Source organism: Epinephelus moara, chromosome 14 (assembly GCF_006386435.1).
Source record: "Epinephelus moara isolate mb chromosome 14, YSFRI_EMoa_1.0, whole genome shotgun sequence".
NCBI classification, from domain to species: domain Eukaryota; kingdom Metazoa; phylum Chordata; class Actinopteri; order Perciformes; family Serranidae; genus Epinephelus; species Epinephelus moara.
The window spans coordinates 24,385,564-24,412,390 of record NC_065519.1 but is presented as its reverse complement, the minus strand read 5'-3'; the positions used below and the strand labels follow the sequence as shown (position 1 = coordinate 24,412,390).

At 43.4% G+C, this 26,827-nt stretch overlaps 1 protein-coding gene across 4 annotated transcripts; it reads left to right on the top strand.

The window, feature by feature from the left end:
• Positions 1-3,017: 3,017 nt before the first annotated feature.
• LOC126401461 (coiled-coil domain-containing protein 9B) lies at positions 3,018-26,695 on the top strand. Of its 4 annotated transcripts, none has more exons than XM_050062723.1 (14): positions 3,018-3,263; positions 6,827-6,934; positions 7,103-7,207; positions 7,373-7,528; positions 9,602-9,751; positions 14,065-14,127; positions 16,049-16,227; positions 18,497-18,546; positions 18,676-18,711; positions 19,937-20,033; positions 22,210-22,243; positions 22,337-22,931; positions 23,014-23,096; positions 23,474-26,695. In XM_050062723.1, the coding sequence occupies exons 1-14, from the start codon at positions 3,252-3,254 to the stop codon at positions 23,498-23,500; spliced, it is 1,695 nt and encodes a 564-aa protein (XP_049918680.1). In that variant the 5' UTR covers positions 3,018-3,251; the 3' UTR covers positions 23,501-26,695. The 4 variants fall into 4 exon arrangements, with proteins under 4 accessions (XP_049918680.1, XP_049918678.1, XP_049918679.1 ...); XM_050062721.1 differs by having other exon boundaries at positions 7,046-7,207; XM_050062722.1 differs by lacking the exon at positions 23,474-26,695 and having other exon boundaries at positions 23,014-23,177.
• Positions 26,696-26,827: the final 132 nt, after the last annotated feature.

Here is a 26,827-nt window from a genome sequence, read left to right as displayed (position 1 = left end):
TATCGAAAATATCTGCTTGACAACTTATTGTGGAGCTGGGAACAAGCCCAAATAAACAACTACGCTTTAGAAACAAGCCCAAAAAAAACGCGACCCGCGACTACCAATATTTGTAAGCGACTTTACAGAAAAACAAGCCCAAAGTCGCTTATAATAAGCGGACTTGGCAACACTGCTAAAGACTGATGACTTTCTCCCTGATTTTGTGTTTAGATGGGCAGATACAATTTCAGAGTTTAAAAAAACTCCCTACGTTGCAGAACCAATAGTAAATCCGCAGGGCGGTCCTTCGGTGGCTCGCTGAACTCTTGTGCTCGTAAACATAGTCCGACTAGAAACACTTGTAGCGGTACAAAATGGCTCTAGTCGCTGTAAGTCCTTCATTTCCACAATCTTGTGGACACACGTTTGATAAAATGGAGTTAAATCTCTCGGCATCCATTTTCAAGCTCTCTGTGTGTTTGTGTCCTTGCGGACGAGAAAAGGGGGAGCACACGTTTCCGGGAGGGCGTGTCCTTTTCAAAAATGCAAGAGGCCTTGCTTTGTTGCCGGCCGTTTTCGCCGGTGTGTTAAACACACTTTAGAAAGGAGTGTCCCCAGACTATCAGAAGGCGGAGATCTCTGATTGTCTGGTGGCGAGACTAGGCAATTTGGAGCTGTGACAGAGAGCGCGTGTCCATGTGGCAGCTATACATTTTTAGGTGATTATTTTGTCACTGCAAATACTTAGATGCCAATCAAGGTATGGTCTAATAACAGTTCTCCAGCTCAGCCAGATTTACCCTGCTGCGCAGCAAGTCCACGCTGTCTCAAACTTGCGTACACGAGCTGAGACCTGACATGAGATTTCATCTGCCCTCCACCCAAGTCCACATTGATTAATGCAGAGCTTTACGTGGAAATGACCGTATGCCCAGTTTTGTGTCGTACAATCGTTTCATAAATGAGGGCCATTGATAGCACCCAGGGTTTTGAGTGCACTGAAATAAATGAAATGAAATAAAGTTCATTTGGGTATAAAAAAAGAAAAACGTTCTGTGGATACACAAAATAAGTCTCCCATTCATTGTCTATGGAGCAGCTCCAGACTTTATAAATGATGACATCACAAGTTTGAGACTTCTTTCTCTGGTTTCTGGCTTTGAGAGAAAGTAAATCATGATCGCAAATATTGACTGAACTTTTCTAGGCCCTGGAAATAACATATTGTAATTCGTAATTTGGGTGGTGTTCCCCTTTAATGACCCTTAAATTATAATAATGTAAATTTAACTACTGGTATGTCCTTTAACTTTACATTCATAGGTTCATACTAATTGATGCCTTTAGCTGCAATTACAGCTCATAAACCTAATCACAAGGTTATAACTCAAGTACTTAGTTAACCACTTGGTGCATTAACATCCAGGGATTACTGTAACACTTTAGGGGCCGACACAACATCAAACACAAACTCTCTTTTCAAGACATTTCCTACATTAATTCTAAAATAGCTCAAATACTTGTAGGCTAAAATATTTTGTAAAGAGCTTTTGCTCATTAGCAGGATTGATCCATGTAGAATGTACGCAATGTGGACTTTGCTAAAAATGTCGCTCAGACTGGTAACTTTCAAAGATGTGTTTGTTTCCATAATGCGCTGGAAATTGCAGAACACTGACTCCGAGTCTCAAGTGACTGACTTCACTGCTGCTGCTGCCGCTGCTCTCCTTGAGACGCCTGTGGCATTTGTCTGCCAGGCTGCCTGTTTGCTGCATGTCATTAGCTCTCAGACCTGGCTTTGGCAAAAGGCAGCATGCCGTGCATGAAGAATTGTGGGAAATTCGGCAGGCAACCCCCAACCACCCCTCCCCTTCCAGTCTTTAGGAAGCTTCTTTAGTACTCTAAACATGTAGTCTGGAGCTCGTAGGAGACGCAGCTGTTGAAAGCGCACAGGGAACAAACAACACACGCATCTCATTTATTATGTGCGTATTGTGTAGATGTGAATGAGGCCCCGTCAGAGTAGGAAGAAGCTTTTTAAAAAAATATTTTTTTTTGATGAATTCCCCGTTTTACCCCATCTCAATAAAGCTATTATCATCTCGTTTAGTCAGTAAACAAGGACATAATGTATGAAATCTGAAAGCACACACACAAAAAAAACACTCTACATGATTAAATAAACATCAAAAACCTTAACCTTAACCACAAATAACAACACAAATACAAACCCAAAGCCACTATCTACCAACCCCAAATATACCTATAACAGAAGACAGAATTAATAAACAATTAATTCATTAGCAAGTACCACGCCACAACAATATGTCGTTCAAATGTTTAATTGTAATTCAGGAGGTGTTAGTTGTTGAGGACTGGTGGATGGGTGTAAGTGGGGTGAAGGTGGAAGAGGGATGTCTTCTGGATGTACTGAGATCGGGCAGAGGGAGACTGGTTTTGTCTCAGGTTGATTACAGCCCCCCAGACGGTACCTAGACTGAGACATGGGAGAGGTATGCACCGGATTGAATAAGAAGAGATGACGGAAGAAGGGAAGAGAGGATGAAGAAATGTTGGTAGGTATTAGGTAGGGAGGATGATGGATGAAGGGAAGGGAAAGGGAGGGTGGGTCGAGGTATCTGAGACAAACAGAGCAGGATGGTTTGACCAGGTATAAGTAGGCTTGGCAGGTAATTAGAGGTGTGGTCGAGGCGTGGCCCTGCTGCTGAACCTAAGTTAACAAATTAACTTAATTAATGGATATAAAAAACATATCACCATGTTGCCATTACAGCATTTTAATTATAACATGTAAAAAGTGATATTATAAATTTGCTGTGGCTGCCAAGCATTTAATGATACATATACACACACAAAAATATTATAGTGTCAGTTTAGCAATAGTGCTAATTTACTTGAAGAGTGTGTGTGTGTGGGGAGGGTGACGGGTAACAAGCATGCTCTGAGCAGAAAATAAGTGAGGAGGGGAAAGAGCAAGTGCTTTAGAGAGGGCGAGAGGGAGTGTGAGAGCATATGTGCAGGAGGGTGGGAGGGCTGGAGAGGGAGCGAGGGAGAGAGAGAGAGGGAGAGGACAAGCGGATGGGTGCTGTGAAATCCGTTAACAGGGGAGCTCTGTGCATTTGTTAGACGTCTTGGCCGCTTGCCCAACTTGGCTCATTGTAATCGAGGCATGATCGTCGACTCCAGGCAGCCCTCTCTGCCGCCTCGGCTGCCTCGCGCCTGGACCCACCCCAGCTCTCACCGCTGACATGGAAAGACCCGTGAGTGCCTTCTCCTTTCCCTTCTCATCCCACACTCTCTCCTGCTCTCTCTGGTGTTAGGTTCCCCCCCTCTCCCTCCTCTGCTCTGTCGCAGATTTAGCTGAGGCTACATGCAGCGTTTCAGTTGTGTCTCCGGCTCTTTCTCTCCCCTGTTGTAGCTCCTGTAGGTGGCAGGAACGCTGGGTAGGGAGGAAGCCTTGGCAGCTTTCTCTCTGCAGGGCCCCCCCTCTCCTCCTCCCTCTCGCCTGCCAGTCCGGGCATGGGTGCCGTCCACTGGCAGACCCACAACGTCTCTGTCTGTTTTGTGGTTTTGTGTGTGTATATGTGTCGCCTTGCTGCTGCACAACCACAGAACTGACCCAGAGGGGTACCGTCACCACACAGAGTCTCCCCACTTTGGTTCAAGGAGGCCGGTGTTTACTTCAGTCTCCGCCATTGGCTTCGCTGAGATTCAGATTCGGCAGCGTGTCTCTCCCTTGCGTCTATTCTTGGTGGTATGTCCTCATGGTCTGTTGTGTTTGGATACCCTGACAACTAGAAGCTGTGAGGTAACCGCTTTCCAGCCTGCTGCTTCTCTGAGTGAGTCCCAACTTTTCTCATACTCACTGTCTCTTTGCAGGTTCGACACAGCTGCATTCAGGATGTGCAGCTTTTGTCATTTTACTTAAAGTCTGTGCTGACTACCTTACATTCAGTCAACAACACTTCAGTGGCAGATATTCTTTGCAGGCGTAACGGTGGCGGCGATGGAAAAAAAACACACTAAAGAATTTCTTGCAGTCCCAATGTGAGGGTCTTTGTGCGCTTGCTAGCTGTGAGTCATCATTCTGTGCTAGCAATATCACACAGAAACAGCTTCGACTCCTTCGTCGTCACTGGGGCAACAGTGGAGAATGACTGACTCACATTGGCACTTCTACTTCCTGTCTCTGTCAAGACAGTCTGACCCCTCCAAGTAAACGACACAGAGTGCGGAGAATGGGATACTTCAAAAATGAATGATGTGTTTTCACAGTTTCAACAAGCAGTAATGGCAACTTTTCTACTGTCACTTCTCCTCAGCTGCGAATGACAACAGTCAGTGATGCCAGCATTGATTCGGAAACACTTGTTTTAGCTGATTGAGTTGAGAGGTTTTTTGTTTTCTTTTTACAGTGATTGTCATTCGTTGAGTATTCTCAGAGCTCTGTTGTTTGTGTGCTGAATGAAAACTTTGAGAGCATATGAAGAGAAATTCATTTCCCAGGAGGGAGATGGAGGGATGAAACAGATACAAACATAACTCTGATCCCATCTTATCAAAGTTTTGGCACCTATTTGTCGCTGTCTGCCAAATATCCCAGAACATTATTACTTTTAAAACACACATTTTGATGTCCTCTTCAGCGTAAACTACAAGCTAAGAGCTTTGCTTGGTAACAGTGTTAGTATCATCTCGTTGCCTGGAGCATGTCTCTTTGAAACAATATGTTGCATTTTGTATGACACAGGAGCTGCCTTGTGACTGGTCCTCGTGCTGGCATTTCATGTAAACCAATTTAAAGAAATAGTTCAGTATTTTGGGAAGCATGCTTATTCACTTTCTTGGCAACACTTAGATGAAAAGATAGATAGCACTCTCACCTCAGTTAGCTTGTCCTTGCTCTATACAGAGGCAACAAAATCCATCTACTAGCACATTTAAAGCTCACTAATTAAAGGGAAACTTTGGTATTTTTTAACCTGAACCATTTTCCCCATGTTTTAGTGTCTAAGTGACTAATGAAGGTAACAGTTTTTGAAATTGGTCCAGCATCGAGAGAGACCGCTGCAGCAGCAGCCGTGAAACAGGCTGCATTGTAATCCCTTTGTGCAATCGTGCACTGTCAATTTCCGTCCACTAAAAGTTTTTGTCTGCCACTGACAGGCTCAGATTGTTATTATTAAGTGTCTGAAAACATTACGAAAAGGACCCTACAGAGAAATGACATGTTTTTCTTTACCTTTTGCTGATCTGCTCTCTTTGTTGGTGCGTGTGACCAGGTTTCGCTCAAGGTCTCTTTCAAGGAGAAATCTTGTTCTAATATCTAAATCTAAAGTGTTCCACGTTGTCGAAATCAGCTAAATGTTGAGCCATGACACTGAAAATCTTTAGATAACACAAAGCTATATTTTCTGTACACAACAACAACAACGTTTCCAGTGTTGATTGTTTCTTGCAATAGGTCACCTCCAACGAGATTTCAGCCTTCTCCTTGAGCAAGACTTGGTCACAATTACAAACAGACTAGCATAAGGTAAAGAAAGACGTTTCATTTCTTCTTTAGGGATCCTCCATTATGTTGTCAGAAACATATAATAACAGTCTGAGCCTGTCAGTGGCACAAAGAAGCGCTTTCAGTGGACTTAAATTAAAGGTGCACAGTTTCCTGTAGAGATTACATTGCAGCCTGTTTCGCTGCTGTGGCTGCAGCGGTCTCTCTCAATATTTGACCAGTTTCAAAAATGGTCTCCATTAGTATCTTAGACACAAAAACATGGGAAAGTTTCCCTTTAACTTTTTTGTTTAATCCATACAAAAAGACTAATTGTAATAGATTGTTTGCTGCTGCTTGTCAACATCACAGCGACGACAACCTTAGGAACTTATGTGCGCATGCTATTGTAAGCTAACCGGCTGCTAGCTGGAGCTACATGTTTACCTACAGACATGAGATTAATAATAATCCTCTCATTAAACTCTTGGCAAGAAAGTGAATGAGTGTATACCCAAAATGCCGTGCTATAACTATAAAACAATACAGCAGTTTCTTCTTTAACGGCATCTCTGACCTGACCTGAACCTCTATTGATCCTGGTCTTTAAAGAAAGCGGCACACTCTCTTTAACCTCATGCTGCAGCAGAGTCCCTCTCTTGCCAGTCTTCCAAGACACGTGCTCTTTAGTTTGCTCTACAGCCAGGTGAAGGAACCACTCATACATCCAGACTACACAGACCAGATTGGAGAGGGAACATTAAGCTGCTGCAGGCTAAAGGAAATTAGATCTCCCCCATTATCATTCTGTAACATTATCCTAATCTTGCCTCTTCTGAATATTTGTGCACATCTCTCCAACTGTGCAGCTCTCTTGCGCATGTTTGTACATCAAGTTAAAGAGAGATTTTCATGAAAGGAAGTGTTAACATGCACCTAGTTGCTGCTCCGTAGGAGCACATGGAGATTTTCGGTACAGGGCCCCCTCTCGTGTGAGGAGGTGTGCCCCTGCTGACCGCACTGGGATGCTTAGGATGCTCCACATATGCATTCTCCCTGTGTAACCGAGCTTCGTAATGAATGCTCCATCTGTGGTGGGTGTGAGGGTGTGTTAATGTTGTGTGTTAACGCAGCGCACACAGTGGTGTGTTAGAAACCCTCAAGTACCAAAAGCTGGCATGAGAAGTCTGGTCACGTTTGTAATCATTGTTTTATTTTACACTAATGAATGTAGGCAAAGTTCTTGTACTGCTGCTTTAAACAACATTTATCGTTTGAATAACTTGTTTTATTAGTTTGAAAAGAAAGTTTTGTTGTTGTGTCCCCCAGACCCCCACTGACATGATGCCCAAGAGGGATCATGAGAGGGACCTGGAGCTGGACAAGAAGATCGAGGCTCTCCGCAGAAAGAATGAAGCGCTCATGAAGAGGCACAAGGTAAGGACAAGTGTTCACAGGCAGTGAAGCTTCTGTGGAGTCTGAAATTTCAGTGGTCGTCATTGCAGGTGTAGAACTGCAAGTCTGGGCCATTTGTCTTTTCTGTCAAAGGTTGCAGCTCTTTCAGGCTTCCTGATTGGTCTGTTGTTTTCATTGAGTTGCATTCAGGAGGTGGAAGAGGACAGAAAAAGGGCAGAGGAAGAAGGAATGGCGCTGCAGAGCCGAAAGGGCAAAGCTGAGGATCTTTCCATCACAATCAGCAAGTCCACCAGTGTGAGTTACTCAGTATTTTGACATACTTAAAAACTATAATGATACTTGACTAATACCTCAGAGCACTGCTTTTGTTGCGGAGTGCACGCAGTTACAATACTTTCTGAGGAAAAGAGGCAACAAACTCAATGACTATAACATGTTCACGTCTTCGGTTTGGAGCAGGACAGTCGCGTGGTGGTGACGAAGCCATTCAGCGGTGGCTCACCAGCTGGGAAAGGACAGCAGGAGGCCGGGCCTGACAAGGGGGGAGACGGCCTTTCGCAGGGTGCTGGTCGAGGCCACAGAAAGCAGCTAATGGTCACTATGGCTGGCAAAAAGGTAAATACACTATAGTGCCAAATTTCACTTCAAGCGAAAATGACAGACATTCAACCCACAGGTTTTACTTAGAAAAGATGTATGATAACTTGCAAAGAAAGTAAGAGCACTGAAGAATGATGCATATGTAATGCTGACTTCATTCCATGAGCTGATGCATATGCAAAAGTGTGCCCTCGTAGCAATGATTGGTCCGACAACAGAGGAAAATTGAGAATACTGAATTGAATATATTATGATTATTATGTAACATGAACTATTTATAAGACCTAGATATCTCAGAGCCTTGTTGAAGCCTTGATGGCACGATACGAAAAGCTTATAGTTAAATTTTTGCCAGAGTCAGAGCTTTTACTGCGACTCAGGAGATGCTTCATTTCACTTTTCCCTAAAGTTTACTGAATATTTCATGATCTTAGGTTTGTAGTGTTTAATTTCGATCCAATAAAGTGCAGTCTACGCTCCTTGACTTAGGCCGATACTCGAAGCATGTTAGAATCTGAGTACCATTACTTTGGCAGTACCAAACCAAACCATTTATGTATTCATGGAATTCTGAATTAATGTATAGATATATTAATGTAAAAAGTAGGCTGAATATCCCTGTTTCCTTCTCAACCTTGCTGTGAGGATAGTCCACAAGACTTAAAGGAGCTATATGTAAGAAATCTAAAGCAAATAGTCGTAAAANCTCCTCAGCTGTATCCCGGCAGCAGCGTTAGCAGTGTCCCAGTACATAGCATTAGCAGCCGGCTCCTCCTCAGCTGTATCCCGGCAGAAGCGTTAGCAGCAGAGAAGCCAGACTTGCTCAAACGGTCCACTGGAAAACCGAAGATCAAGGATGCGGCGACACGGCCCTGCCACGGCAGCCGCCCGTGGGCAAACAAATCAGTCTCCAGCGTGCCGCTGTCCAGCAACCTTGAATCTGTAGGGGAGGGGGGCGGACACGACTCGCGGCAGTATTTTGAATTTGAGTGCAGTAACCGTTTTGGCCACATTCTTACATACAGCGCCTTTAAGAGTCTACACCCAGGCTAGCAGCTCTTTTATCCACAACAATGCTTTGAGCTAAATGCTAACATGGTCACAATAACGATGCTAACATAGTGCTATTTGGCAAGAAATGTTTACCATGTTAAGCAACTTGGTTTACTGTGCTAGCATCAAGCATCTTCTGGAGGTGAAAAATGAAGCCAGTGTGGAAGTGATAGAAGGTGCAGTTCTTCAAATGGCCACTGGAGGCTGGCTCCAAAAGTGAGTCAATACCCATAAACACCCATGTTAAAATGGCTCACTTTACAGCAGAAAAAACATGTTTACAGCCTGATCTAAAGTTAATTTCCCCATTCGTGACAGTTGTACAGGGATGATTTTTTTTACAACTCATCTATTTAAATTTGTCCATATATGGTCACCTTGGCTCACTTCTGCCTCCAAAAATCCAAGATGGCGACAGCCAGAAAGACAGACTTGAGGCTTCAAAATGGGAGTCCACAAAACAGCAAGTGGCATTGTGGTGGCTATGTTCATTTTACTGTCTATGGTTTGCATGCTAACCTTTACTAAATAGCAGTAAACAAGGAGTACAACTGAGACAGATGGAAATATCATTAGTTTTGCAGGTATTTGATTGTAGATATCTGTACCACAATTCATAGCAATTCATCCTATAGTTGAGATATTTCATACTTTGGTAGACTGCACACTGACATAGCTATCCAAAGAGACACGCTGATAGCTTGGCTAAAAATGTGCAGCTTTGTGAGGTACGATGTGTCATCCTGTTGAATCAGAGAGTGGCTGGATCAAAGTTTAGGCTTGTGGTAGCACCGTTCAATCATCTGTCCATGAATATGTCTGTATAGCTATACAGGTACATCGAGGACAGCAGGTGTCAGGGCTAAATGTTCTTATTTGTGCACATAAATGAAAAAAGGTGTCTTACAAACAAGTAACCCCAACCCACAAATTAATAAGTCTTGTGCACTATTTTGACATCATAGGAGTGGCACTCTTATATTACAGCTCACTGCTACAGTTATGATCCCCTAATATGAGTAACTGTCTCTCCAGGGTAAGAGGGTGGTGAGTGAGAGGCCAGAGAAGAGGCCAGGCCCTGCGGACATCAAGAGCCCTACAGATGACGGACAGGCGAGGCGTGTGGAGTCAGCTGGGAGGGGAAAGCAGCCACCTCACATGACTAGGAGAGACACGGCAGCACAGGTCTGAATCAGACACACTGAACATTTCAGTGATCATACGCTTCAGTACTGAAAATGCACCCTCTAGTCTGTTCCCACTCTCTCGTACGCCTTTGTTCACTCTGTTGTGCTGCACCGACGTGTTTTACATAGATGTCAGACATGTCGGCTGGCCACACCCCTCCAGTGATGGAGCACAATGGTTTGTGAGCAGGAGGTGGACTGGGGCTGTGTTTGACTGGTGTGGAATTAACAGAGGGGGGCTGCTAATAGAGCTGTTGGCTGAGTCGATGTGCTGTAGAGCCACACCTTCGAAAGGCCTGGATGACTGCTTCTACGTTTTTAGCATAATCCCATTCAGGTCTGATGGATATTCTTCTTTTCTCCTTCTGTAGAACTTTTGTTGTATTTTTAGCAAAAGAAAAATCACTCAGCCTCTGGGTGTAGATGTCTTTGGGCGTGTGGAACAGTCTGTAAAGTTCACACAGTCCCTCTAGGGCCATGAAAGATAGATAGATGCTCTATTAGCTCCTGTCCTAACAAAGAGCCTTGCTATCGGTAGTATGGAGTTGGAGATGGCATGTTTAACATCAGTACCTTCGCTACACTGTATACTGTTGCTCTAAGATCCAATGTTTAATGCAGACAGGCAGAGACACATGTGCACATGCAGCACCCCCGGCTAGGCTGTGAAATGCCACACTGTCATTGAACTTAGGCCCCCTGGGTATGCAGAAACTCTGGAACAGCTGCTCTGCCTCAGTCTGACACACACACATACACACTCACAGGCTGCTCAATCAATGAGTCGAAGCACAGCACAGACAGCTGATCCTCACCACTGTAAACACAGACACAGTCTGGTCGCAGGAGGGGTGTCCGGACACAAAGCTCGCGGAGGCTCTTGCTAAATATGTATATATACATCTGCCTCTGATTGGCTGAGACACCGAGGGCTGCTCACTGGCCCGTCTGGGTTAATGTGCACTAAATCTATGGGCTGAACACGTTGTTTTCTTCGCCTTTATTTCTGGCCCGCTTGGTCTGTCCCCCTTTATTTATCATGTGGACTGAATCAGCATTTGAACAGTAGCCAATGCTCCAGTGCACCAGTCGTCTGTGAATCCGAGAGACCCAGGGTTTCCACGTGGTCGCTGTTTACATAACCAGTATCGTTTAACAAGTTTTATGAGAGCTGTGGGGGGAAAACACTGCGAAAGGGTGTTGATGGGAGGAGAAAATGTCATGGATCTATCTGGCAAGTGTTAGAAAAATATTTGTATGGATGAGATCCGTGATAAGCTGCAGGTTTATATGGTTTTGCCCTGCCCTGAAATATTTTTCGAGTGAGTGTGTGTGTGTCTGGTTACACTGTCACATTGCGGGGACTCATCTTCCTTTTAATGACAAATGCAAGTCCCTGAAACTTAAATCATTGAAGTTTAGGGTTAAGTTTAGGGTCAGAGTAAATCTCCAGGAAATCAATGTAAGTCAATGTAATGTCATCTGAGGTGATGGAAACACAACTGTGTGTGTGTTTCTGTTTACACAAGCCTTTTTGACACCGCTGTAGGGCCACTGCAAAGTCCCTTCTTCATGCAGCCTTTGCATTTTTACATAGAAAAAACGGTGGCATCAGTGTGATTGTAGACAGCATACTGGTATTGCAGAATCAAAAGAGGCGTGACAGGTGTGACATGTGAAACAACAGCATCGGTCTCTAGTGTGACATATAAAACATGCGTCTGCAGCACTTTCTGAACAATAACAATGGCATAACATCCATCCATCTATTTTTATCTGTTTATCCGGGGCCGGGTCACAGGGGCAGCAGGCCAAGCAAAGCACCCTAGACTACCCTCTCCCCAACCATGCTTTCCAGCTCCTCCTGGGGGACCTCAAGGCGTTCCCAGGCCAAATAAGATATGTAATGCCACCAGTGTGTCCTGGGTCTACCCCAGGCCTCTGTGGGACGTCTAACGGGAAGGACCCAGGAGGCATCCTGATCAGATGCCCGAACCACCTCAAATGACCCCTTTCAACACGAAGGAGCAGCGACTCTACTCCACACTCCCTCAGGATATCCGAGCTCCTCACCCTACCTCTAAGGCTGAGTCCAGCCACCCCATGGAGGAAACTCATTTTGGCTGCTTGTATCTGCGATCTCATTCTTTCGGTCACTACCCAGAGCTCATGACCATAGGTGAGGGTTGGGACGTAGATGGACCAGTAAATCGGAAGCTTTGCCGACTCGGCTCCCTCTTCACCACGACGGTCTGGTGCAGCGCCCGCATCACTGTAGAAGCCGCACCAAACCGCTGATCCATCTCACGCTTCATTCTACCCTCACTCGTGAGCAAGACCCCGAGATACGTGAACTCCCTTGCTTGAGGCAGTAACTCTCTCCCAACTCGGAGGGGGCAAACCACCATCTTCCAGCAGAGAACCATGGCCTCAGATTTGGAGGTGCTGACTCTCATCACAGCCGCTTCACGTACGGTTGCATGTTCGTGGTCATGGTGTGATGAAGCCAAAAGAACCACATCATCTGCAAAAAACAGATGATGCTCTGCAGATGGCATAACACGACAATAACAATCATTTACCTTCCCTGTTATATGGCAGCTGATCTTGTCTTTTGCTTGGAGAGTAAGGAGATCCTGGACCTTATTGTTTTCCCAAGTTGCAGACATTTTCAGCTGCTGTTCTTCCTTGAGTTAGCTGCTAGCTGCTATCAGCTACTTTTTAAATTTCCCACGTTGTCAAAACATCACACCCGTGCTGCCCACAATCCCATCCTGCCATCTGTCCAGCCTATACAGACATTGTTTCGGCACTGTTACTACCTCCTTTCTTGGCTCAAAGGCGAGACAACTCTGTCAACCCCCATTCCGCAGTCGTACTTTTTATACAGAACGGCAAGGCAGCATAACGGCGTAATATTACTGCCTTGAACAGGTGTGTGAATGGGTCACATTTGTGGAGACTTGCCTTCCTTTTGGGGACAAAAGTTCAGTCCCACAACATAAATCATTAAAATTTTAGGGTTAGGGTACGTCTCCTGTCTGTGTTTCTGTTCACACTGTCACAGTGTGGGGACTCGCCTTCGTTCTGGGGACAAACTGCAAGTCCCCGTTATATAAATCATTAATTTTAGGGTTTAGACTAGGGTTAAGGTTCGGGTAAGTCTACAGTAAATGAATGTAGGTCAGTGTAATGTCCTCTGAACTGACTGAAAATCATGATTCTGTGTGTGTGTGTGTGTGTGTGTGTGTGTGTGTGTGTGTGTGTGTGTGAGAGACAGCCTGGAAATAAATAATGACTCTGTGAGAGGGGTGTGGTTGTTTGGCAGCGTCCCAAACAGATATTGTAATGCCTGGAAGTAACCCATGACTAGACTGTCAGTTCACACTCATGAGCGAAAGAGACAGGAGAAAGGAAATGTAGAGGGAGGGGAAAAAGTGGCAGGGGGAGAGAAGGGAAGAGACTGCTGGCAGCCCACCGTTTGTTTCCAGCCTCCATTTCCCCTCGCTGGAACCTTAAGTGGTCTGCTCTCCTCCGGCACGATTGTTTACCCATTCCCACCATCCTGAAAGGACCGATTTGATCTAATTAACATTCGACTGCCTTCTCACTCTGAAAAGGCTCATTATGCTGCCAAAGACAGTGGCCTGGCGAGGAGCCAGGAAAGGGTCAGAGAGGGAGAGGAAGAAGGAGTGAGAGGCGAAAGAAGAAAAGAAACAAGGTAGTCAGGAGCCCTTTGTGTTTGTGTGTAAGCCAGGCTGCATTTGGGTGTGGGTAGGAGAGCATGCATGTGGGCGTCATTGTCTGTAGGTGCAACAGACCACTCTGTCCAGCATTTATTGCCATCCCCCCCCTTGGCTGTTCATACAAGCCTTGCTGTTAATGGCAGCATGACTCATCCACTGTGCTCACCGGAGCACATCATTGCAGTCAGAAATACACTTCAAGCAAAATTCATACAATTCTCCACCTGCAGTGAGATGAGTTTCTTTTTCCAAATCACTGAAATGCAACCACCTGCAAACTGCACTCTGCTCTGATGACCTCACCGCAGACTGGACATTTAAAACGCAGCCACAAGTGCCAAATTACACCATGGCACCATTAGTCCACTTGGGGGCAGTGTAGGTCTCATAATCCTTCTCAGTGGATGAGTCCATGCTCTCGCTTGATGTGTTTTCACTGTTCATGGCGGCAGTAATGTGACTCTTTACAACCATGTGTAATTGGCTGGGAGCAACTTGCTGTGTCACCCTTATTGTTGTTATGTTCATCTCCCTTTTTTTTTGTCTTGTCTCTCCTCTGTGACAGGATGAGGTTAAACAAGGGCAGAAGCACACCGAGGAGCAGCACAGGCTTTCAGAGCAATGCCAGGTACCACAATGACATGACGTAGCAACATGCATATTGTCCCTATCGCTAATCTCCGCAATGAGCACAATTCATTGAGATGGAAACAAATGTGGAATACAGGTTTTCCACATGACAGCGCCAGTATGCTAGATCACGAAAACACAGAGGAATGCAAATATGCTCTCTACCCTCCTCATCACAAGCGCTCACATGCAGACAGACACAACACTTTGCCATGCACGCCCCCCCTTTTCTATCGCTCGTCCCCATCTGCCTCCTGCTGGCTTGCGTGTTAACGTCGCTGGAGTAGCTCAGAGCTCAGCTGTCTCGCAGATTGGGCGTGCGACAAACAGGCTAACTAGGGAGGCAGGGAGGACGGGCTTCAAAGTCTCGCCGAACACACAGCATGACAAGTGATGCTGTTCATGCCTCTCTGCGTCTCTGTACCTTGTCTGCTTTGCAGCCTGAGCTGAGTGACTGCTTAAGGAAATATCATGCTGAGTCCTTTTTTTTTTTTTTTTAGGTGTGTGTAAGGAGTAAAGGTCAGGCAGCCCTTGGCTTTGTTGTTAGCTGCTTTGTTTAACAAATGCACCAGAAACCTCCTCTGGCATTTTCAGAATGATTATTCTCATTTACAGATCTATCTAAATATGCATACACACGTCTGAGTTCTGTTTTGGGCTCAGCACCGGCCAGACTCACTGTGCAACGTCCACCTTACCTGTCTTGGCCCCTGACAACCTCCCTGCGAGGCCACACGGAGGCGAGAAATCAAGAAATTGAAAAGTGCTAATTAGCACTGTGGCCGGGGTGGCAGCAGGAGACGGCCTGTTGGAACATGCGACAAGCGCCCTCCCCTGTGGCCCCTTGACGTCCTCCAGGGGCCAGAGGAGAGAGAGAGGGGAGAGAGGATGGAAAACAGAGGGATGAGCACAGATGCCATGTCCTCCAATAACTGTTCATTGGAAGGCAACATGTTTACTTGGCTATGATTGGTCCACACCTGAGGGGAAAACATCACACATCATGGTTTCTTACTGGCACTGCTGTTTCTCTCTCTGTCATAATATGCAGAGCAGCATGAAGATTGTTTTGCCTTTTTTCTCACACTATTTTATTTTTTCTCTAGACAGCATCTCCCTCCTGCGTATAAAAAAAAAATCACCCATGTGTACTTTCTCTCAGAGATTGCTGCTCTTTTACGTGATTTCCCTCAGAGCAGCAGCAGCAGTGTTTGTAGTCCTGCTTCACTCCAGGGCTTTGTAACAAGAGCACACAGCCTCTGTCCCCTTTGATGTGTTAAAGAGCCTGCATCACATCTCCCTTTAGTATTAGCAAGCCATCCTTTCTGCTCTCGTCGCGGTAATCAATAAACAGGTTAAGAGGGGAATGGAGGACGGGGATATAATTGCATTTACTGCAGACTGCACTTTCCCTGAAATATTGTCTCAGAGAATTTGATTGTGTTTGTCATCATGGAAGACAAACAAGAAGCTTTTTGTAATAACATGGGAGCTGACAGGAATGAACTGACACTCATATTCCATCACCAGTATTTACAGTGATGCAGCGAATGGCGTTTACAGTAATGTAGAATACATGAAAATACCACAAATATCCTTGTTTGTTCATTTTCTTTTTTACCCCCACTGATCTGTGTATGGCCCTGTTGCTGTTTATCTGTTTACAGACGAGAATCTCTTTATGTTTATGACCACCCATGCTTAATGTGAGGCTACTGTTGAGCTTCACCACTCTGATCAGCGTGTAGAGTGATGCTTCAGATGCATTATAACGTGCCACTCATGGTGCTGGTGTTTAATTTAGTCATGTTTCAGTGCTTCATTACTGTTAAGTGGACAGCAACGTGATATAAAGCATTAAGAGGGCTACACATTTTAATAAATTAAAATACACTGAACTGTTTTGTGTATGTGTTAAGGAGCCCGAGAGCCCGCAGGCCAGCACAGACCTCAACATCCCCACATCAAAAGAGGAGCAGGAGGAGTACGTGCGGTGGAAGAAGGAACGCGAGCAGATTGACAGGGAGAGAGTGGCACGCCACAAAAACGCCAAGGGCCAGTGGAGACGGGCGTGGGACATGGACAAAACGGAGAACATGTAAGACTTCTTAGCACTCAGCCCTCCCAAGGCACTTCATCTGCTGATGGCTTAGATTTTGTACAGCTATTCCTGTGGGTGATATTTCATTGGCTCTCTCTATTTTTATATTGGAGAACTCAATTCTAAGAAATGTGGACTGAACATTTAAATCTTCTGCAGCAGTGCAGAGCTTCACATTCACACTCATCTCCCCAATGGCCACTGAGCAGGAGGGGATAAAATGCTCATCAAAGGCCATTTAATGGTAGTTGTTAAAAGAGGAATCTATTCCTCTAACCACTAGCCTTTAGTCCTCTTAGTTATACTCTTTGTTATAAAATTAGTTGCGTCTTTACCTTGCATTATGCAATTTAATAATGTAGGCTTAGTGCTAATAATCTCCCCTCTCTATTTTTTTATGTAATAGTTTAATATTTTGGGAAATACACCTCTTCATTTACTTTCTGAGACTTAATGACAAGATTGATGCCACTCTCGTGTCTGTATTCTTGTAGCCAGCTAACTTAGCTTAGCATAAATATTGGAAACTGCTCTGTCCTTAGGTTAAAGAAATGCCTACCAGCCCCTCTAAAACTCACAAATTACTTTGGTTTGTTTAATTTGTGACTGATTTGTAGTACAGGAAGTCACATGGTTAAACTAAGGTTATTTCTCAGCCACAACAGCAACACAACTGACATTTTTACTGCATTTTTTTTTTTTTTTTTTAACAAATTGGTCTAGTGTGAAGGATTTATCGGCATCTAGCAGTGAGGTTGCAGAACTGAAACCCCTATGTGCCAAGTGTGTAGGAGAAATATGGTGGCTGATGCAAAAATGCGAAAACACAAATGGCCCTATCTAGAGCTAGTGCTTGGTTTGTCTGTTCTGGGCTACTGTAGAAATAACATGGTGGGGGAGGACCTGCTCTGTATGTAGACATAAACGGCTCATGTGATAAAAACACAAGTCTTTTTGTTGTCAGGTTAACATTATTATTATTATATACTATTTCTGCCAATAGTCCCACACACTGTACCTTTAACAAGGGAAACAACTGAAAAGGTGCTGGTAGAACAATGTTTTTATGTTATTTGGTTGTCCGTCTGTCCATAATCGTGATATCTCAAGAACGCCTGGAGGGATTATCTTCAAATTTGGCACAAACGTCCACTTGGATTAGACGATGAATTGATTAGATTTTGTTGGTTGAAGGTAACTGTGGCCTCACAAAACATGTCACTGGGCATAACTCAATATCCATCTACTAATTATGACAAAATTCATTCAAATATCTAATAAGGTGAAGTGATATGATGTAACCATAGTACACACAGTGCCCTCATTTTATTTTGGTCTGCTGACTTATCAGCTTCATTCGCCCCCTTTCTAATTAGCAGTTCTTTTAATAATCAGAAGTTTGCCTCTGTCCTCTTTTTACTTCTGAACTGAATGAAAAGCTTCATTTACTTTGAGTGCCAATATAGATAACCTTGAAGAACATCCTGTTTCTCTTTAGTCAGTTTATTCATTGGAAGAATCCATTAGACGAGGTGCTTGGACTGCGTGTCCTCCCACAGGATCACAAGACTCAATCTCATGAAGCCACAGGATGTTGCTAAATTATTGGGTCACCAAATAATTACGTTTGAGGCGAATTATATCATTGTATGCACAGTTATGTAACAGTATTTTAGCATAACTTCTTGTGTATTCTTACACTGCAGAGACTCAGTTTGATCGCAGCTTTGTGAAAACACACAACAGCACCCCAGACTGACTGGAGGAAAGAAAGTACAGCCCATTCATTTTAAGTGTTTGTTAGATTTCAAACAATCCAGGCTGTGGTACAAAGAGTTGCAGAGTAAATGAATGTGCTGTTTAAGGAAGCATCAAAATGTAAAGAGACAAGGGAGGAGCGGATATTTTTAGCTTGGAATAAGGGATGGAATACCTTGCCTTATTTGGCAAGGCTTAAACAAGGCTCTTGAGTAAGAATAGGAAGAGGAAATGTGTTTTTGATTCAACAAAGTAGATGGCTTCGCTTGATGTTAAAAGCAAAGATGTGACTCACGGGGCAAAAAACCTCTCACTAATTCCGCAAAGTCTCAAATTTACATAATAGATGTACAATAATTATACTTAAATGTCAGAAGGGCCTGTTGAAGTGGAGAGGAGATGAGCTGTTATGTCACCTGAACAAAAAGCGATGAACTATTTTAAGGCATGACAAGACAGCGCTTGCTCTGGTTTATATTTCTGTCTTAACTGAACCTCCATTTTTTAGGTTTTCAGACAAATCCATCCCCGACAGAGACTGGGGGGCTTCCAGCAGAGGTGAGACATTCAGACAGTCCTCACTGAGAACAGGAGGAAAACGACACAGCACAATATGATGATAAAATGCTGTGTTTCATCCTCCTTTTTCTTCATTATTTAATCCATTTTTTTTTTTTTTAATTCCAGGTGGACGAAATGCTAGAAGAGGGCAGTCCAGGGCAGGTGCAGTATCCTACACTGAAATAGTATTTATTAATTAGTTCAGTGCCTTAAAGGGACAGTTCACCACAAAATCAAAACCACATATTTTTCCTCTTAACTGTAAAAGTAGATGCACACTGCCTTCTGCACAGTGATACGGTTGGCGGGTGTAGTTCAGTAGAAAGAAAATATTTCTTAGATGAAACCACTCACAATAAGGTCTGTGGATTATCTTAAAGGCTCTCTAAGTCTTCCTAAGCTTGAAAAGTTTTTGTCACATACAGCAAACATCTCCTCTCGATCCGCTAGCTACATGTGCTCTGAATATGCTGTGAAAAAGTTCGGTCTCTGTAGGCAGCCCAGGCTCCGCAAATGGCAACAAAAACACTTCACTTCTGTTTACGTTCAACAATGTTATCAAACGCAACGGAGCTAGCTCGCCTTTTAGCCTCATTGTAGCCTGTAGCTCTAACTGCCTCTCTGGGCACCGCGTTCACGTGTGTGTGCTTGCTTTCGCTGGTCTCGCGCTGGCTGGTTGGTGCAGCCTGGACCCAAATGTTTATTGTTGTCATTTGCGGAGCCTGGGCTGCCTACAGAGACCGGACTTTTTCACAGCATATTCAGAGGACATGTAGCTAGTAGATCGTGAGGAGATGTTTGCTGTATGTGGCAAAAACTTTTCAAGCTTAGGAGGACTTAGAAAGCCTTTAAGTAACTGGGTTATGATTCCCAGAGTCCTTTTTTGTGCTTTTAGCACCACAAGCCAAGTGCCATCTAGTTCCCTTATATGTCAGAGAATATCTTCAACATTTGATAAATAGCACCTCAGGTAAGAGGAAAATATGTATCTTCGATTTTGGGTTGAACTTTTCCTTTAAAATCATCACTCAGCTTACTGAAAAGCTCAGAACACTTTTGCGAATTTATGTAATTTTCTTAAGTGTCAGTGAAACAGAATCTAGTTGCTATAATTTGACTTTTTTTTCTGAAACAGGATATTGGTGTGGGATTTAATTCATGTGGGGTTCATTAAACTGGGTAAACTGGTGGGATATCAGTTAGGAAGAGCAAGGCAGATAATGTTGGGGGTGAGACTATTTGAAAATCTGTTTTTTCCCTGATATTTAAAGAAATTTAAGCCCACACAGCAAGGAAACAAATTAAGATTTGTTGTTGTCTAGCAGAAATGAGAAATGGCTTTTTTTAATGTGAATATGTCATTTAATTTTGACTTCTTCTGTCCTAGGTCACGAGAAGCGAGGCAAGGACAAGGGAGCTAAAAACGTGCTAGTGATGAGCAGTAAAGCAAAAGGCATAGATCGTCTGACTGGGAGAGCCAGGAGGTCAGTAACAGTAACAGCTAAACATCATCCACATCAGTGCCACACACACAACCGCCTGATGTTAAAGTTGATTCAACCGATGGGATGTCTCTCACCACAGCTGCATTCAAGTGTTACGAGAAAACGTACTATGACTAATGAAATCTGCGAAACGAATGTGGGAAGGCCCACTGTTGTTTTCCTGCACTGTGCCCTAATGCACAAATTCCCCTGGATGTCATGAGACTTGATTTAGAAGTTGCGGCAGCTGACTAAATAACCCAGAAGGTCCCATGTGTGTCTCACTGCATTAACTTCTTTTTCTCCTCCAGCCTTCCTCTGTTGTGAAACAAGCCACTGTGCTGGGTGGCAAGGAGGCTTTCGGTGTTACCCAAGCTTTGCTCTTTATCTCAAAAAACCGCAAGGCCACAGACCTGGAAGTGAGGCATTATAGCCTTTTAGTGTGGAAGTGTAATGTGCTGGATGACTTCCTCTCTATGCAAATGGAGTGGAAGTTGGAAAGGGTTAGGAGAAGTGCAAAACAGCATTCAGGTGTGTCCTGACAGGTTCCTGTTGTTAGGCTGTGCTGATGCCACAGCTGGTAATAAATTGTAGTGTAATGAGAGGCAGCCCACAGGCCACTCAGGCTACAACAGCTGAGACCTAAGCTAACTAGAGCTAAGCTACCAACAGCTTTCTGTCTTCATGTTTCTTGTACTTTGCTTTCTCTTTCATGACTATGCAATGTGAAAGGAGCAGGTCAATGTTTTTGGAAGCGCACATATTTGCTTTGTTGCTGATAGCTAGTTGAGAAGACTGATACCACTCATGTCTGTATGGTATATATGAAGCTACAACCAAGACAGGGTTAGCTTAGCTCAGCATGAAGACTGGAAACTAGGCCCCTAGGAAGTGTGCCAAGTTTGAAGCCAATTTTTGCTGGTACCAAAAACTGGATTTCCAAGTGCATCATGTGATGCCCTGTGACCCAAAAAATTTTTTTCCCATAGACTTACAAGGTGAAAGAAACATTCGTAAATCAGTGGGTACATTTGGGTACACAAAATGACTTGTTTTACTATCAGAATTTAATCCGGGGCGTTGGTAGCTTAGTGATTAGAGCACGCGCCCCATGTACAAGGCTGTTGCCACAGTGGCCCGGGTTTGACTCCAGCCTGTGGCCCTTTGCTGCATGTCACTCCCTCTCTCTTTCTCCCCCTTTCACGCTTGTCTGTCCTATCAATTAAAGGCTAAAATGCCCCCAAAAATATCTTTAAAAAGAAAAAAAAAAAAGTAATCCATTCGGTCCAGTAACATTTAAAAAGTCTAGAAGAGCCGCATGATTACATCTTTTTATCCAAGTTAGTGGTGCGCTAAACCAGAAGTTGCTGGCTGGCCCTGCGGGGATTTCTAGTACGCTTGCTCTGTTGGCCCAATTTTATGCCACAAACAAACATTATTGGCTCCATGTGCCTCTGAGCAACTTCCCTAGGAATGAACAGGGTCCTGGGTTTAATGCTGAATCCAGTTTTTATACATCCATGCCAAGTCCAAAGATGAAGGCTTTACAGGCTTGTTGTGGTGGCGACGTTCAGTCATGTGACTGTGGTGTAGTTTGTTTAGCCTAACGTTAGCTATTTACTTCTGGTAAATGCATTTACACTTCAAAAATCATGAAAGTGGAGTTAATTTGTGAGGATTATCTCACTGAACAAAACATGAAAGTATTAAAAACATGTTTGCCAAACAGTTTATTTTCTGCAATAATCAAAAATCCAATGGGTTGATGAGGGAACCAGGCTGACGCTAACTTTCCCATAGGCCTACAGAAAGACTCCTCTCTCTCACTCTACTACATGTTGAATTTGACATTTTGATGACAATAAAAAAGGGATAAATTGTGCAGCCCTACCTACTAGCGTCAGTAAAGTTATTCAATTAACTAATTTAATCTTCTTTTATTTAATCAGCATTTTGCTACTTTAGGACTGAGCTAAGATAGCTGTTTTCCTATTTCCTGCCTTTATGCTAAGCTAAGCTAACTGGCTGTTGGCTGAGAGCAGTATCTTCTCATCCAAATCTCTTTCCAAAATGTTTCCTCTAAGTTACATGTGGTAATGGGGGGAAATAGACGATTTACAACACACTCTGTCTAAATTGTCACAGATTGGTTTTTTAAAGTGCCTTTATTTTTTAGATGGCAGGCAAATGAAGATGGAGAGAGACTACAGGTGAGAAATCAAACCTGCGTGAGTGTGAATATGAATTGGCTGATCAATGTTACTGAAGATGCAGGAATGATTTGTTCTAATCTCATCTCCTAGTCTTCTGACACGACATTAGAGGAATTCTTGGAGGAACTCGACGCCCTCACAGATCCTGAGTTAGAAAATATGAAGGATGAGGACTTGAAAATGAAGCTGTCGCCCAGCCCAGATTCACTGCGTACATCTGAGGAAGTGAGTGGATCCACAGATTCCCCGAGAGAGGACACCCCCACTCAGGGGAAGGCAGAGGCCTCGTCCCCTCGGGGCTCGGAGAAGAAAGTACGCTTCTCAGAGGAACTCATCCAGGGGGCTCATACCACAGGCTCTCAGGACTCTGCCAGCTCAGAATCGAGAAGTGCAAGCTCCTTAAAAGCTTCCTCACCGAAAAAACCCCAACAAAAAGCGCAGGAGCCGCAGCAGCCTCTTGAAAGTGCCAAGCAGGACGATGCTAGTCCGCAAGATCAGGGAGGTGGTCCATCTGCACCTCCTGTTGCCCCACAGCAGGCTCCTGAAACTGAATGTACTAAACAAGACAGCACCCTCCCCCAAACACCCAGCTCCCCCTCTACTGAAAAAGCCTGCACCTCTCTCCAGGAGAGCTCTGTGCAGCCTGTAGAGCTCGCCAAGTGCAACATCAGCAACACAAACACAGGTACGCAAAAGCTTCAATCGCCCTGACTTTACTACATCTGGATGGTGTATAGCTAAACTAATGTTGTTTTTATTTTTCAAAGAGGAACTAATAGACTCCGGTCTGTCTGTCCTGAGCCTGGAGTCAGGAGAAACACACCCAACACACTCCACCAGCAGCGACAAGGTCAGTGTGCGAGACGGGAGGAGGGATGAGAGAATCAATAGATGTGTAAATGGACTGATAGAGGGAAGTGCAAATGGATGATGAGTTAAATGGATGAAGAGAGAGCGAGACGTGCAGTATATCTGCACTGCAGCTGTGAGATATCCAATTTCGGTTTAAGTACATTCACCACCTCTGAGGCCTGTTGGAGTGCAGCAGAAATAGTCTCATGAGAGAGTGCCTCTTTATCTCATCCACCGCTGAAACACCCTGATAATGCATCTAACAGCCCACTTAAATCATTCATATAGGAAAGAGATGAATAATGGACTCTGAATTATGGAATAGAAATAAGCTTTAACTAACAAGTTTGTGTATGTTTCTCTCTTTTCTTGCAGGCAAGAGAGCATGGGAAGATTGTTTGACATTTTCGGGATGTAAATACAGAAACCAAATGACAGCGACACAGAGCCTTCGCCTCTTTGTATTTGCATTGCGCTTCAGGTAGCTCGTTTGAGGTACCCTGTTTATGGCTTACACACAAAACCATGGTTTGTATACTTTGCTGTGGCGTGTCCCACCTGTGGAAGTTTTCAAATTGTCTAAAATTTGATGAAAGAATGGTCGAACATTTTTCCTGCTCAAATATTTTTTTTTACATCCAAGCACTTTATGAGTATGAAAGCATGAGTACTGACACATGGATTCAGTATGTTGGTACGCTGCTTGAGTGCAATATCATTGAATGTTTACATTTGTATGAAGATTTCAAGGTACATATCAGGAGGCTAGCTAATCCGTTACACTTTGATAGCCCTTGAAAATTCAGCCACAGTCAAATTATCTAGTGCCTGATTCTGCCTTCGAGGTATTTTCAATTAAAGAAATGAAGTCTGTGTTATATAACGATACAGTAGTGACAGTCTGTACTTCTGCACTCAGAACTGTGTGAGTAGATATTGTTTATTAACTCCTTCCAGTATCGGTCATTAGCCTTTCACCAATCAGAAATCAATACACTATTGAAGGGCACATTTGAGACTTATCGTCTAATCGGCCACTGACATTGTTAAGTTTATAAAATTTTCTTGCTGACATAAACGTTTTTGTTATTTAGAGCATTTAAAGGGGCACTCCATCAAGCTCAGTTAGCTAACTCATCAGTGCTACTCACCTTATAGAAACAGTAGTGCAATGTGTTCTGTGGCTCTGGAGGAGCTTCATCTAGTCGGACAAAATAACCCTGATGATGTCACAGTGATGTCATCACAGTTACCTCAATTGTAAAATCATAGATTGAGCCCAGATAGAGCCCACATTAAAAAATTGAGGGATAGTATGTCTTTGTAGATGATCTTACAAAGATATACTATCAAGGTGCATTATGGGAAGTGTAGTACCCAGTTTTTTGGCGCTCAGCCCATCCTAGGAACCTAAAGTCAGGATATCCAACCAGATCTCAATCCTCGTCTGTGGCAGTTTTAGACACCTAGAGCAACTGATGCAGTGTAAAGAGAGAGGAAGTCCACGAAAGGATGAGGTTTGGGTTGATGGATAGGTCTAACAAATACAAGACTTTCAACCAGGAGACCACCTGTTTGTGTCCCATGTGAAACCAAAAGTCAGTGTTATTTTTTTTAGATTTTTTAGACAACATTCCGTAGAATACGTCAAGATAAGTTACGTTACAAAAGTACTTATTTTAACCCAAACCATGATCTTTTTTTCTAATCCTAACCAAGTATTTTTGTTGCCTAAACTTAAGGTAGTTTTGGTGACAAAGCCTACATTTCCTGTGAACACAGATGTTTATTTTGAAAAGACGCTAAGCACATAAAGACTAGAAATTGACATGGAAACTGACACATGGAAACTGATACATCTAAAACTGACACTAGAGGGGTACATGGAGCATCATAGTTTGAAGAGTAGGAGCACTGACCAATCTGCCCTATTTTGATGAGTTAGAAGTGACAACATGTTGGAATGTCTCAGTCTATGCTACATAGCTTTTGACATTGTAATTTTAATCCATGTCTGTAAAGTCCCCAAACTTTTTATAGAAATACAGATCTAAATCGTTGGAGTGCCCCTTTAATGCTAAGCTAACATCCAGCTAATAGCAAAATCCACATTACTGGCATAAACATATTTTGCTTGACTGATGTTCAGTAACACTGCGGAACTAGAATCTCAAACTTGCCCTTTAACATATTGTCATTTTGTTCCATAAAGTTGGCACAGCTGAATCCCAATTATCTGCCTTCCTCAGACACTTGTATGTTCAATATGGAATTGTTATGTATGTCTATAATTTTACAAATTTGAACAATTAACAGCAGAGACATAAAAGTCAATGTTTTGTGATTCGAAAACTAATTTGGGGACTAAAATTACTATTTTCTTTAATAGTTGTGCTGTTTTTAAACAACCAGTGTAAAGCATCCCGGTACATAACAGTCCCCACCCTTTTTCTCTGTTGAGACTTTTGGCCCCTGTGGGACCGACGAAATTGAGGGCTCAGCCTTTTGTCCACAGTCAAAACACTGGGCCTGTTGACATTGTTTTGTCATTTCTTCTCTTTTATAATCACGAAAGACAAGAAATATTTTTGAAAAGCTGATGGAGCTTAAAGAATTTCGCCAGTTGTTGTGCCTTGCATATCGGCTTCTTCAGATAATGAAGGTGTACCTTTACGTCATGGCTTGTACCATAAGATACAGTCGCGTTAAATGTGCTGTACTAACATTTCAGCATTGATTTTATTTATTTGCCTCTTCATTTGGACAACAGAATGTTAACTCGAATGATCTAAACAATGTCCGTGTGCATTGTAGTAGCTGTTTTTTCTTCTTCTCTGTGACATGTATGGATTTGTTTTTATTTATTGCCAGTCTCTGGTTTTATTTTTGGTATCAAGTGACAACTATAATAAGAAGCCTTACAAGAACTCTGTCCTCAAAGACGTTTTTGGCTTTCGTCAGTGCTACAGTATAGTAAACAGTTATGTAACCGAAAGTAGAGAACATAGTGGACATGCTCTGAGCTGCGGAGCCCTGTCAGCTTCGACAGTGGTTACATAAAATACAAATCATCAGGAATCTAGTAGAAGCACACTGAAAAACATCAAGAAGCGAGTCACAAGGTTTGAGGCCAGTCTAAACATAAATAAAGAACAAGTGCTGTGTTTGAGTCGGGGCCTTATTCTATATTATATATGGATAGAAAGTGAAGGAAACTGTACAGATTACCTCTGAAATATTTAAAATTCCCTGTGGGATTCAATTTAGTGAGATGAAAGTTAGGACCTGCAACCATAGAGCAGTTGTACTTTTGTCCTTGTTTAGCATTTAGTTAGTAGACATCTGCATTTTCACCTCGCTTGAATGTCAAATTTAGGAGGTGGTTGTAATTGTCCTGCTCCACCTGGGTGTACACTGCTGTCCTCCATGTTTTCACATCCACTCATACGGAAGGAATAATCGTGAGTGGCTGTGTATGAGTGTGTGTGTGTGTGTGTCAAGGTTTGATCCATGCTAATTTAAATCTGTGTGCAACATAGCTTAATTTACTGTAGATCAATTTGGAAGGAGGCATACGGAACATCAATAAAGTTTTTCTGTATTTCAAACATCATGACTGGCATCATTTTTTTGCACTGTCACCCTCCCTCCCCCGCCTCTCGCTCTTTGTTGCACCTGCGGAAAACACCACAGACATGAATTCAGTCCCGTCTCTGGAGAGTTGTTGCG